The sequence below is a fragment of the Rattus rattus genome, chromosome 1 (assembly GCF_011064425.1).
Source record: "Rattus rattus isolate New Zealand chromosome 1, Rrattus_CSIRO_v1, whole genome shotgun sequence".
Classification (NCBI taxonomy): domain Eukaryota; kingdom Metazoa; phylum Chordata; class Mammalia; order Rodentia; family Muridae; genus Rattus; species Rattus rattus.
The window spans coordinates 153,547,430-153,561,037 of record NC_046154.1 but is presented as its reverse complement, the minus strand read 5'-3'; the positions used below and the strand labels follow the sequence as shown (position 1 = coordinate 153,561,037).

At 56.4% G+C, this 13,608-nt stretch overlaps 2 protein-coding genes across 2 annotated transcripts; one reads left to right on the top strand and one right to left on the bottom strand.

Annotated features, from left to right (window-relative positions):
- The first annotated feature begins 927 nt into the window (after window positions 1-927).
- Tbxa2r (thromboxane A2 receptor) lies at window positions 928-4,226 on the top strand. The gene is made up of 2 exons (XM_032907256.1): window positions 928-2,648; window positions 3,476-4,226. The coding sequence occupies exons 1-2, from the start codon at window positions 1,872-1,874 to the stop codon at window positions 3,722-3,724; spliced, it is 1,026 nt and encodes a 341-aa protein (XP_032763147.1). The 5' UTR covers window positions 928-1,871; the 3' UTR covers window positions 3,725-4,226.
- A 2,371-nt stretch (window positions 4,227-6,597) lies between these two features.
- On the bottom strand, window positions 6,598-11,149 carry Gipc3 (GIPC PDZ domain containing family member 3). Its single transcript, XM_032907253.1, is given in 7 exon segments — window positions 6,598-6,961; window positions 7,126-7,207; window positions 8,215-8,327; window positions 9,258-9,438; window positions 9,623-9,759; window positions 9,762-9,807; window positions 10,970-11,149. Coding segments are annotated over 7 exon segments (891 nt in total). The 3' UTR covers window positions 6,598-6,809.
- Between the last annotated feature and the right edge of the window lie 2,459 nt (window positions 11,150-13,608).

The window sequence follows — 13,608 nt, the reverse complement described above, 5'->3', positions numbered from 1 at the left end:
AGGCAACTTGAGCTCGCTGTTATCACTTGAACCCCAGCCAGGGGGGGACTGAGGGAGGGAGGGAGGGAGAGAGGGAGGGAGGGACTGGCAACTGCTGTCCATCCTTGATGCTGGGCTCCGACTTGACTTCCTGGGCCATAGAGCTGGGGGCTGGGCTTGTTCTTTCCTGGGCACAGCAGGTATGAGGGACCTGGTGTCCTTGGCGAGGCTGGGCCAAGGACTGGACAGAGGAGGGGGCCGGCCGCCAATGCAGCCCGCCTTGGGAAAGGGAGCATTGGGGACCTAGCACAGAAACTCAAAGAAGTGCATAACACCTCAGAGCGAGAGGGAGCTATCCGTCAGTCCGCCCACCCTGTCCTCAGAGCCAGGGGGAGCTATCCACCAGACTGCCCGCCCTGTCCTTGTCCTAGCTTCAGTCTCTCCCCTGGATCCTCCTCTGGATGGTGCCAGCCAGGCAGTGACCTCCTAAGGGGAACATGGAAGCAGTGCCTACTAGGCTGCTTCTACCTGCAGGGAGCACTCTGGGTTGCATAAATGAAACACCTACTTGTGCCAGATGTAGGTGCAAGAGATAATTGTTCTTCTCAGCATCAGCTGTCTTTACCAGAGGTGAAATTGAGGCTCTCTGTGGGGATGTGGGGACAAGAACAGAGGATGCATCCTGAACCCTGAGGGACTACCTGTTAAAACCCTGGAGCTCAGTGGGAGGGAAGAGGGGTCTGGAGATGGGAAGGGAGAAAGGAAAAGCCAAGGGCTAGTGACGTGGTTCACTGGATAAAGGTGATTGCAGCCAAGCCTGACAATTTGAGTTCAACCCCCCAAGACCCATGTGGTGAAAGGCGAGCCCTAACACCCACCAGGTTGTCCTCTGACCCCCACACTGGACTGTCCTTGTACACCCCCACGATAACTATGTAAATTAAAAAAACAAAAACTAATAAAAAAGGTCAAACATGGTTCACACACCAAGAATCTGAGGAAGGAAGGATCAGCAAGAATTGTTGCCAGCCTGGGCTGCACAGGAAGGAACACAGGGTGAGAGACATTATGCTACTGTCTGTCTCTGGTCTCTGGCCTTGGTTTTTGTTTTTTGATTTTTGTTTTTTTTTTTTTCTTTTTTAAAATCTCCCTGTGTACCTTACACTGGCAGCAATCCTCCTGCCAGAGCCTTTCCAGTGTTGTTGAATAGTCTCACTTTTAGACGACCCCATATCCAGCCTTAGTTCTGTAGTGTTTGTCCCTTCCGTCCCTGCACCCCTCCACTCCTGCCCCACACCGGTCTCTGCTGGAGTCCTCCCCGGGGACATGTCGCCATTGGGCTGTTTTTTCATTCCCAAAATGGAGCAGGAATTTCTTGGGTCCGTTTCTTATTATAAAAGTGACGTCAGGGGAGAAAAGGAACGGCCCACACCGCTTCAGTGGGAGCGTCCCGGCAGGTAACTAACCCTGGCCAGAACGACTGCGCCCACAACCTCATAGGCTAGATGGATGACAGATGGGGAGCTGAGGCCACACAGTGAGTTCCAGTACTAGGGCTGGAACTGCAACCTGGGGTGCAGGACACATCTGTCATTCCAGCTCCTCAGGAGATTGTCAGGATGACTAGGAGTTCCAGGCTGGTCTGGGCCACTTCATAGGGTCAGAAGCAGCCTTGGGACTAACAGTGGTCAGGCAGTCAAAGACTGCCTCAAAGAAAGGTTATTTTGTGCCTGGGTCATTGAAGACTCTGTAGGAGTTCTCCGCAGGAGCTCGAGCCCCGCTAACCAGCCCACCTTGTCTCCCAGGTGCGCCAGAGCCTGCGTCAGCCCAACATCCCAGTCACCTGCATCTGATGGGGTGTTGACCCCCTCATCACGTCAGGCTCAGGAGCCATGTGGCCCAACAGCACCTCGCTGGGGGCATGCTTCCGCCCGGTGAACATCACGCTGCAGGAGCGACGTGCCATCGCATCGCCATGGTTCGCGGCATCCTTCTGCGCACTGGGCCTGGGGTCCAACCTGCTGGCGCTGAGTGTGCTGGCTGGGGCGCGACCCGGGGCAGGACCCCGCTCCTCCTTCCTCGCTCTGCTGTGCGGCCTCGTCCTCACCGACTTCCTGGGGCTGCTGGTCACCGGCGCTGTCGTGGCGTCGCAGCACGCAGCCTTGTTGGACTGGCGAGCCACTGATCCCGGTTGCCGCCTTTGCCACTTCATGGGCGCGGCCATGGTGTTCTTCGGGCTGTGCCCCCTGCTCCTGGGGGCCGCGATGGCCGCCGAGCGCTTCGTGGGCATCACAAGGCCCTTCTCACGACCTGCGGCCACGTCGCGCCGCGCCTGGGCCACTGTGGGGCTGGTGTGGGTGGGGGCCGGGACTCTCGGGCTGCTGCCACTGCTGGGGCTCGGCCGCTACAGTGTGCAGTACCCCGGCTCCTGGTGCTTCCTGACGCTCGGGGCGGAGCGCGGCGACGTGGCCTTCGGGCTCATGTTCGCCCTCCTGGGCAGCGTGTCCGTGGGGCTGTCCCTCCTGCTCAACACCGTGAGCGTGGCCACGCTCTGCCGCGTCTACCACGCGCGCGAGGCCACACAGCGCCCCCGGGACTGTGAGGTGGAGATGATGGTTCAGCTTGTAGGCATCATGGTGGTGGCCACGGTGTGCTGGATGCCCTTGCTGGTGAGTCCCAACGCTGGAGACCCCCCCCCAAACACACACGTATGCGCGTCTTTAGTTGTGTCTCAGGAGAAGGGCAATCCAGTTCAGATCTTTGGGGCTTTTAGGATCTGCCGTGTGTAAGGAAAGACTTTCTGGGGTTGTATGTTCTAGAATAGGGCTTTGAAGGATGAATGGGAGTTCACCTGCTAGACAATGCTGGGGAAAGCATTCTAGGCAGAATGGCTGAACAACTCGATGTCGCTGTGTCCCCTGGCACCACATGGACTGCAGGCTTGTATAGATGTTCTCCTAGGAGGATGGAGCCCAGATGGTAGGACTTTAACATGGGCACAGGTTTTTGCTTTGTTTTTGCCTTGTTCCTTCAGCAAACATTTACTGTGTGCCAACTGTATCCAGGCTCCCCTAGCACAAAGACGACTTTCCTCTGGGAGAAAGGTGTGTGGTCCAGACTCTAAGGTCTGTCCCAAGCCGCTGGCTAGACCCTGTCTGGAATAAAATGTAAACCAGGCATGGGGCACACGCATTTAATCCCAGCACTCCGGAGGCGGAGGCAGGAGGATTTCTGTGAGTTCAAGGCCAGCCTGGTCTACAAAGTGAGATCATGTCACAAGGGAAAAAAAAAAAATCAATAAAGAGGAGAATGTTGAAGACTGAGTTAGTGTAGATCCCTGCGTCAACGCCTCAGTAAGTCCCAGTTTACCTCCTCAACCTCAGTCTAAGTAGGACACGAGCTCAAAGCCTGCACGCCTTCCTGGGCCCCAGCAGCAGCAGCTCAGAGGTCACCCCAGTGCTCCGAGGTCACACTGCACAACACTCTGCTTCCCCAGGTCTTCATCCTGCAGACCTTGCTGCAGACGCTACCTGTCATGAGCCCCTCCGGACAGCTGTTGCGGACCACGGAGCACCAACTGCTCATCTACCTGCGTGTGGCCACGTGGAACCAGATCTTGGACCCCTGGGTCTACATCCTCTTTCGGAGGTCTGTGCTTCGACGCTTGCATCCAAGGTTCACTTCCCAGCTCCAGGCTGTGTCCTTGCGCTCACCCCCCACACAGGCCATGCTCAGTGGACCCTGAAGGACGGGACCAATCAAAGCTGGGGTTCTTGGTGACTGCTAACGACCTGTCTCCTGTCCCAGGAGCCTGAATGTTTGGTGGGATGGAGTTACAACACAGGGCTGACTCCTGTGAACTACAAAGATACCTCCTCCATGCTAGAGAGATCCTCCCTGGCCTCCCCAGACTACTTGTCAGCTAGGAGGTTGGAGCATATGTGGGAGGTCCCTTGCAGGAATCTATGGTTACACAGAGAGAACCTGGGGTGCCGATGGCATCTCCCATCTTGCCATAGTCTGAGTCTATCTCAGCCCCATCGTCCCGGGGCTTCATGTTTGTTCCTTTAGGCTCAAGGATCATCGGCCTTGGGTGTTGGAAGCACCCACTGTGGTCCCAGTAGCTGGCTCTGGAGTCACCAACCTCTCCAGTGTTTACTGAGCCCCCTTCCCCCACGGCTATCCAACACACATGCTCAATAAATGGTTGAATGTCCGGGTATACAGCAGGCGCTCAGCCAAGCGTCCCTGTGTCCATTTGCCTCCATTTCCTGCAGCTCCAAGAAAACCACAGTCAAGGGGATACTGGTGGTTGTGTTGTGGAGGTGTGGGCTCCTTTATTCCCCACCACGGTCTCCCAGGAGCCTCCTGTCATTGTGCCTTCTGTGGCTGGATCCTCTTACAAGGGGTTTGGGGTTCGCAGCCAGGCTCCTGAAACCCAAGCCTCAGTTTCTACCATCTGGTACTCCTGCTGGGAGGAGTCAGGTCACAGGCTGGGGTGGGGGAGGGGCCCAGACCGGGGGGAGGGGCTAGGAGTGATGCGATTGGTGGGGGGGACTGGGCCTCTGACATCCCAGCTGGGGCTTGGGAAAAAGGGCTGGCTTCCGGGGGGGTGTCTGGGACAGGTGACACAGGGCCCAGGAGGGAGGGTGGGGGGCCTGGCCTGGGGCCTGCTGTGGCCTGGGTTCCATCTTGAGGCCGAGGCCCAGCGACCTTGCTCGGGGCAGGGGTGGGGGCTCTGGGGGTCTGTCGGATTGGAGACTGAGGTCCCGCCAGGGTATCAGTCTCCTTTATAAGCTCAAGGCCAGGGGTCTGTGGGCGACGACTGTCCCTAGAACTGAGGGAGCAGGCTCCTGTGTTGGGCTGGCTTCCAGAACTGCCTGGGCTGGGGCTGGGGCTGGGGCTGGGGCTGGGGCTGGGGCTGGGGCTGGGGCTGGGGCTGGGGCTGGGGCTGGGGCCTGGTTGGGTTCTGGAACTGGAATCCTTCTCAGCGATAGGCTGGGCTCCAGCGTGGGATGGAACCTGAGGACTGAATTGGGTTCTCGAGGCTGAGTGGACTCCAGAGCCAAGCCACTGTCCTGTGTCCAGCTGGGGGGCACAGCTGGCTCCAGCAGTCACCAGGTGCTGGTTTCTGCCCCCAGAACTAGAAAGGGACCTGGAGCTGGGCTCCTTCTCTGCCAATGGCTGTGGCTGGGTTCCTCGATGTCTGACCCAACCAACATGGGCTCTGGAGCTAGGCCAGGCCTGGAAGTCGGTCTGGGTCCCAGAATCGGACTGTGCTTTGAAGCCTGCACGCCATCTTCTGGGTGGGGTGGGGTCTGTGCCCGGAGACATCCTAGAGCTGGGCCTCGTTTCGGGAGTGCATGGCATTTGGGAGTGGGGGTCTGCAGTCCTGCTCCTGCTCCCTGGCTGGGCCTCAGAATAAGACTCATCACCGGGGCTAGCTTGGGGTGCAGGGCGTGGGGAGGCGCTGACAGGCAGCTGGGGTGTGGAGCAGGGCTGAGGTTTAAGTTTGGGCCGGGCAGCAATATGGCTTTGGGTGCCTGTACTAGGCAAAGGTGTGGGGGACAGATGGCTATTCCAACCCACTTGGCTTTTGGCAGCCAGTGGCTTGCTGGACCTTGCTTGGGGTCCTAAGCAATCCATTCCTCCTGGACCACTCCAAGTATCAGGGAAGGGCCAGGCCATGGTGGCAGCTGTCTTATACCTGGGCTGGCTCTCAGAGCCTGGTTTCTGGGACTGGCAACTGGGATGGTGCTCTGAGCCCTGCTGCCTCTTAACATTTGTACTGGCTCCGGAGTGCAGCTGCGGGGCAGGGCTTGGCTGCATTCTGGAAGGCTGAGGGTCAGCCACGACCTGGGCTGCAGCATCAGGGTTGGTCCCAGTGTCTGCCTGGGCTCGAGAGCATGGCTTCCTATCTGGGTGGGTCTGTGTTCTGGAACCAAGCCCAGCCTCAGAGCCCATCTGTGGTCTAGAAGTAGACTTTGTCTCTGAGCAGAAGCTGACCTGAGGGCTGCCCTGGGTTCTAACCCAGGCTCCAGAATGGGGTGTGGCCTCAGAACCTGGCTGGACCTCAGAGCCAGCCTGGGCTCTAGGGATGGGTTGGCAGTCAGATTCAGGATGAGTTTTAGAACAGGGCTCAGGTCTGGGACCGCTCTGGGTTCCAGAGCCAGCCTGAACCTTAGGGCTGGCCTGTGTTCTGAAGTCAGACTGTACCCCAGGAATAGACTGGGATTTAAAGGCTGGCTGGTCTTGAGAGACAACCAGGGTTACAGAACCAAGCTGGGCCTTGGGGTGGGCCTGGGTCACAGAACTGGGTTGGGTTCTAGAGCTGCCCTGGGCTTCAATTTTGGTTTTAGAGCAGGACTGGAGTTCAGGGCTGTCAGGCAATTCCGGCTGGGTCTCAGAGCTGAGCTGGGTTCTAGAGCTAGGCAGGATAGCACTTTTGGTTCTAGAGCAGGACCTGGCCTTGGGGCTAACCTGGGTTCCAGAACCAGGCTGGGATTCTGACTGGGTGCTAGAAGCAAGCTGAGCCTCAGAATGGGCCTGGATCAAAGAACTGGGTTGGGTTCTAGAGCTGGGCTGGACCTCAAGATTGGTTATAGTGCTGGACTGGGCCTCTGGGCTAACCTGGGTTCCAGAACAGGGATGAGGTTCCGGCTGGGTCTCAGAGCTGAACTGGGTGCTAGAACCAGGCTGGGCCTCAAGATGGGCCTGGGTCTCAGAACTGGGTCGGGTTCTGGTGGCGGAGCGTGTCTCAGGGCTGTCCTGGGTTCTGGAGTGGCGCTGGGGCAGGGGGCTGGGCCCAGGACTGGAGACTCCCACACACGCTAGCCACAAGCGTCGTGGGCCTCGCCGATGGCTGCCCACACCTCCACCACGAACTCGTCTGGAAAGGCGAACTCGCCCAGAACGGCGTCCAGGCCGCGTGCGAAGGCCTGGGCTCCCACCGAGCTCCGAGCAGTCTCCACCACCGCGGCCGCTGAGGGGCCAGACGGAAAGAGGGACAGGATAGACAAACAGAGGGACGGACGGGCAGACGGAGGGACAGGGTGAAAAGACAGACTGACTGTGAGCTCGGGTGCACGCTCCCGCCGACCACCACCCTCCCGTGCCCGGGACCCCGCGCTTACCCGCGCCGCTTACCCAGCTCGGGGTCTCGGATGCCCATGTAGCTCTCCAGCAGGTCGTCCACTCTGCGCGCGGCTGCCGCTTCCACGTCGCTGGGCTGCGGACAGGTGAATGGCCCAGTGGGTGAGTGACAAGCTGGAGGCCCCGCCCCAAGTTTGATAGACCATTAGTGGTTGCCAGGGGTAGGAACTGGGGGACCCGCCTTTGAGAATTGACAGGTTTGTGGTTGCTAGTGGTGACACCTTCCCGATTGATGGCGGGGAGGGGCTGGGTGACCCGCCCCCAGGGGTGATTACTAAAGGGATAGGAGACACTTTCTTCAGTGGTGTAGCTGATGGTCTATGCCCTGACACAAACCATGTACCATTAAACAGAGGTGAGAGGAGGAGGCAGAGGTCTGGGTGGGAGGGGTAAGGAGATGAGAGGGGTGATGGATGTACTCGAACACACGTGAAAAATCTCACAAGGACCCCCATTACCTAGTATAGTTAACACACAGAATTCCAACTCTCAAGGAGGTCCGCTCCGTGAGACTCTCGCTTCACAGGCATGAGGACCTGGGTTCAAGCTCTAGGGTGCTTGTAAAGGTGCAAAAGTAAAAACTGCTTCCCAGTGTCCTATGACCACTCTCCTGTCCACGCACTTTCCCACATGTGCACACACAAAATACACAGGCAAAATATAATAAAACAAACAAAAAAGAAATGCCATTTCAAAATTAAAGTCGGGGAGTAAGGAAGACACAGATATTAACCTTTGACCTCTGTATGCATACACACGAAATGCAAAAAATAACCAATAACCAATAAGTTAGAGGTCACATCGATCCCTCCCGCTTCTCTGCCAGGAACAGGTGGCACCCCTCAGACTCTGTGAACTGTCCCGTTCTCCATCCGGTACCCATTGCACAAGGTGGGAAACGGCTGTTCTGAGAACAGGGTCTTTGTCTTTTTGACACATGGTCCTGCTCAGAGGCTCAGGGTAGCCTTGCACTTGTGACCATCCTCCTGCCTCACCCTCCTGAATGATGGGATAACAGGCCTGATATCCCACCGTGGTCTTGACAAAAAAGTGTCAACCGCGACCATGCCAACAGTCACTCACCGCCTCTTCCACACTGGCAGCGCCCCCTGAGCGCAGGCGCAGCGTCTCCCTCCCGCTGCTCACTTTAGCTTCCACGGGACACTTGCTGCTCCTGCTCCTCTGACCAATCATATCTGGAGGGGACAAAGCGGTACAGATGTGGTCTGTTTTGTGTGGTGTGTTTTTCCTGTTTATTTTCTTTTGCAAATAGGGTCTTCCTCTGTAACCCAGGCTGACTTTGAACTCAAGGTTGGTTGAGAGCTGTAGCAGGACTATGGGGCTGGGGATGTGGTAGGGGTAGATCCCCACCTAAAACCTCCCTGTGAGGGGACTTGGGGCGTGGTCAGAGCGGAGCTTCGTCTAGAATCCCCCAACGAGGAGGTAGGGGAGTGGTCAGGCATAGAGTCCCCATCTAGAATCCCCCAGTGACGGTTTGTGGGCGTGATCAGGGTGGAGCCCCGCCTAGTTCTTCAGTGAAGGAGCTGGGGCGTGGTGAGGGGGGGGTGCATCCCCGCTTAGAATCCCCCAGTGAGGGACTTGAGGTGTGGTCAAGGTTGGAGACCCCCTAGAGTCCCCCGGCGTATATTAATCTTTCCCTAAGAGATCCTGGGTGATGTCTGTGGACGTGTGTGGCTGTCCCACCTTGAGGCGCTCCTGACAAAGAGTGGATGGGGGTAAGGAGCACTGATCAGCACCTTAAAGAGCCCGGGACACGGGGTTGGGGATTTAGCTCAGTGGTAGAAAGCTTGCCTAGCAAGCACAAGGCCCTGGGTTCGGTCCCCAGCTCCGAAAAAAAGAAAAAGAGCCCGGGACACTATATAGAAAACACCCCAAAACGGTGCTCACTTCGTCAACTTTTTTTTAGAAGCAACGCTCCTCTCTCATCCTAGGGTCCCTGGAGCACTATGTAGAAGCCATTGCAAAGCAGGCCAGGATGAGACGTTCAAGGTCATCCTTGGGTACATATTGAGTTTGAGGGCAGCTTGGGCTGTGAGAATGTGTGTCAGAATACCATTTCCCGCTTCTCACTGCTTCGTGCAAGCCTAGAGCGCAGCAGTCCTTACCGAAGGCTCTCCGGGGCTGCACTAGGCGCAGGGTGAAGGGCTGAGATTTGGGCAGTTCCCGTAGCATTTTGGCCACCTCGTAGTGCCGGCAGCCCACAATAGAGTGGTCATTGATGGCCTCGATGCTATCCCCCACGCACACCGCCTCAATCCTGTTGATAATGCTGCCTTCCTTGATTCTCTGTGAGAAATTACAGTCACTCGTAGGTCGTCTGCCCGGGCCACCTCCCTGGGGTCCTCAGAGCCTTCTTAGGTCTAGACAAGGCCATTAATCACCTCTCTCTCTCTCTCTCTCTCTCTCTCTCTCTCTCTCTCTCTCTCTCTCTCACACACACACACACACACACACACACACACACAGGCACCTTGATGAAGGCGTATCCAGCCCCGTTGTCTGTAATGGTCAGTCCTAGAGCGTCCTCCGTTTTGGTAACCTCCACTTCTTTGGTCTCTCCACGCACGTGCGCAAAGATGAAGTCTTCCAGCCCAATCTGCCCCCCAGCAACTTCTGCATGTCCACTTTGTGACTGTTGAGGGTGCAGAATAGGATCTGTTCGGATACAAGAGGGACCCAGATTCAGCTATGGACAAAAGTCGACTCTGCACACCCTTCTGAGGCAGACCGGCTCTGTGGGCGTCCCCTAGCGGCCAGAAGCAACTGTGGCCCGCACGAGACAGCTGCCCCCAGCCTCTAACTGCCCACTTGTGACCAAGTGGGCTGGCAAGACGGTGGGTATGCTTTGGGTTTGTCATCCCAGCACTTAGGAGGCTGAGACAGGAGGATGACTAAGAGTATCAGGCTTCCCCAAAATAAAAAGGCCAAGCATCCTGGATCAGGAATATAAGCCCAGAAGTTGGGAAGCGGAGGCAAGGGAAAATGCTGCAAAGTTAGAAGTCAGCTTGAGTTACAGAGTGAATTTCAGGCCAGCCGGAGCTACAAAATGAGATATTATCTCAATTAAATGAACAAACAATAGAATGAGAACGGTCAAGAAGGCGCGTGCATGTGTGTGTGTGTGTGTGTGTGTGTGTGTGTGTGTGTGTGTGTCCAGTCTGCCAGCCTGCTTGATTCTCAGGGGTCGCATGTGGAGGGAGAGAACTGACCCCTACAAACTGTTGCTCAACCTTGACCGTGTGCTCTGGTGCCCCCACATATAATAAAGCAAACCCATACTAAATGGTGGCCCACACCTTTAGCCCCAACACTCTAGAGGCTGAGGCAGGTGGATCTCTGTGTATTTGATCCCAGACTCAGCGACAGAGCAAGTTACAGACTGGCCAGGGCTACATGGTGAGACCCTGTCTCAGAAAAACAAAATTAAAAGAAAGAAAAGGACAAACAACCAGAAGGGAATGATAGAAATAATTGAATGAAAGAATTGAGAAGTGACTTTATTTTATATAAGGCCTCACGTAGCTCAGGCTGACCCTCTAGTTTACTATGTATCTGAGGGTGACCAACTTTGAACTCCCAAACCTCCTGCCTCCACCTTCCCAGTATTAGAATAACAGACTTACATCACTACACCGGCTTTATCCTGTGTCGGGGATGGAACTTGGCTTTCCAAACCCTACCTAGGTGACTGCTCTACAAGCTTCACTAAGCAGATTCCCACCCCATTCATGGCCTCCCGACGGCTGGGTCGGGTTCTCGGAGGATATAGAAACTCCATCAGACGGGGTCCCGGGTGGTGTCCGTGGTCCGCTCTCACCTCAGTAGGCGCGATGCCGAAGGCCTCCGCGATCTTGGCGTAGAGCTCTCGGACGTTCGTGAAGCCCTCGATCCTGCCAGTCGGGCTGCCGTGCGCCAGCTGCGTGCGGAACACTAGGCGCGGGCGCGCGCGGGCCGGGGGCTCGGTGGCCCCGGGCTCGCGGGGCGCAGCACTGTCCATGGCGCGCAGGGTCGCAGCGTCCTGCGCCTCCCGCCCGGAACCCGCGACAGCCGAGCCGGGCGTAAGCAGATCCGGGAACCCGAGCCGCCCGGGGGAAGGTGAAACCGCCCGCCACGGCCAGCCGCGCCCTCCCCGGGGACCCGCGAACAACAGGGGGAGGCCTCGGGCTGTGGGTGCCGCATCCAGTCTTGGCCTCCCGGGGAGCCCCTACCTTCTCCCACTCTCCCTCCTTCGCTCCACGCACAGCCTACGGGTCACGTCAGAGGCCTTCCCGCAACTCCCCCCTCCCCGCCTGTGAACACCGGTGTCCTTCTGTCTATCTGGCCTCGCATGCCTCCCCCCTTGCCCTACCCCCAGAGTCCACCCCGCCCCAGGGCTCTTGCACAAGCTGGGCTCTCCTCTGGGGCTAAGTCCCAGAGCTCCCAGTGACTGCTCACCTGTTTATTTTAAAGACCACCTGTTGCCCCTACCTCCAAATCTCTCCCTTAATAAGTTTTGTTTTGCTTTTGAGACAGAATCTCATGTAACCCAAGTTGGCCTGGAACTCACTATGTTCCCAAGGGTGACCCTAATCTCCTCCTGATCCTTTGGCCTCCACCTCCCCAGTGATGAAATTAAACTTGTGGGCACTACTCCTGGAAAAAAGAATTGTCGTAAGCTAGGCAGTGAGGGGGCACACCTTTAGTTTAAACACTGGGGAGGTAAAGGCAGTGGATCTCTGAGTTCAAGACTAGTCTGGTCTACAGAGCGAGTTCCAGGACAGCCAGGGCTACACAGAGAAGCCCTGTCTCAACTTACCCCACTCTCCTTCCCAAAAGAATTTTTAAGAAATGAAGACCAAACCACTGTGAGATGCTACTTTTTCAGGGATCCCCAAGTGTGTGGTGGGTGAAATGGGGTGCAGGGGTCAATGGACAGCTGGGGCTGTGTGTCTTCTGGATTCCCGCGATAGAGTGTCACAAAGTAGGTGGCCTAAAAGAATCAACCGAAGCCGGAGGGATGGTTCAGCGGCGAGGAGCACTGGCTGGTTAGGAGCTATAAGGGATCTGATGCCCTCTTCTGGCACGCAGATGTAAATGCAGATAGAGCATTCACGGGGGTGGGAGTGCGGTGGAGGGATCTGGGCATGGGGACACCCCCACCTGGGAAAGTGGAGGCAGGAGGATCAAGGTCATCCTTGACCACTCAGTGAATTCCAGGTTAGCCTTGGCTACATGAGACATTGTCACAAAACAAAACTCAGATCGAATTAATCCTTCAGGTGATAAGTGGAGGTCTGGCATTAGTCCCCACCTCCCTGCCCCCCAGTTGGGAGGCTGTCCTCCACAGTCCTTGGCCCACAGGCCTGTGCAGTTTCTGCCTCTGTTGTCACAAAGCCCAGTCCCAGGCCTGTGTCAACTTTCCTTTTCTCGAAAGGACATTTGCTATTGGCATAGCGCCCACTCTGCCCCAACATGACCTCACTCAAGTTAATTACACTGCCATCGTCCTGATTCCTAATAAGGTCATGCCTGGAGGTTCTGGGGTGAGGATGGGAACACATTTGAGAGGTACAACTCATTGGCACCTCACACGTGTGTTGGATTAGACAGGTTTTAAAGGATAGTCTATCTCATTAATTAAACAGTCCCCTGGCAGGGCTCTTTCAAGTTTGAGCCAGAGGTGTCCTCCACAGTTCTCTGTCACATCCAGCAGCTCCTGCCCTGGGGGCTGGACATGGATGGTCAAACAGGAAGTGGATAGGCTCAGGCAGAGTGACTCACCACAGCCTGGGGCATATGGAGTATTACTCAGCCATGAAGAGGATGTGTCCCACAGTGTCAGTGGTGCCCACTGAGAGAACCAGGCATAAATTGCCACAGTGTGACCACTGTGATGGGAAATGTCCCAGGATGTGAAGTAGGTGTGGGTGTGGAGGGAGGGCTGAGATCAGGCATAGGGAAGGTTCATGGCAGTTAGGGTTTCCTCTGGGGAGTGTTCCAGAACTAGATGTAGCTGATGGCTGGAGAACTCTGTGGTGGGGGCTGGTTTTCGTTGTTTTGTTTGTTTTGAGACAGGGTCTCTATGTAGCCCTGGCTGTCCTGGAATTCACTCTGTAGATCAGGCTGGCCTCAAATTCATGGAGATTCCCCTGCTTCTGCTTCCTGAGTGCTGGCTGGGACTAGCTGTGGCCACCACTCAGCTAAAGCAAGTTTTATTTAGTAAAATTTCTGGGAGGTGGGCTGAAGTCCAGTCCAGGGGTTGGGTGAACTGAATCCAGCCTGACCCTAAAGCCACAGAGGATCCTCAAAACGGGCAGGGCGGTAGGAGACTCTAGCCCAACTCTGCCTCAGTTTCCCCACTTGATAACCGTGTAGTGAAGGTTCTGAGATCCTGTACCAGAGGTTGGAAGGCAGGCCAGGACACCGCAGCAGGACAATCATGAACAGGCTGGGCCCACTTCCCCAAAGCCACAACTG

What these genes read in the sequence shown, in the direction of transcription:
- Tbxa2r (XM_032907256.1), top strand. Translation starts at nt 1,872, where the DNA reads ATGTGGCCCAACAGCACCTCGCTGGGGGCATGCTTCCGCCCGGTGAAC. An exon ending in TGTGCTGGATGCCCTTGCTG is followed by an intron (nt 2,649 to 3,475) that starts GTGAGTCCCAAC and finishes CTGCTTCCCCAG; the next exon opens with GTCTTCATCCTGCAGACCTT.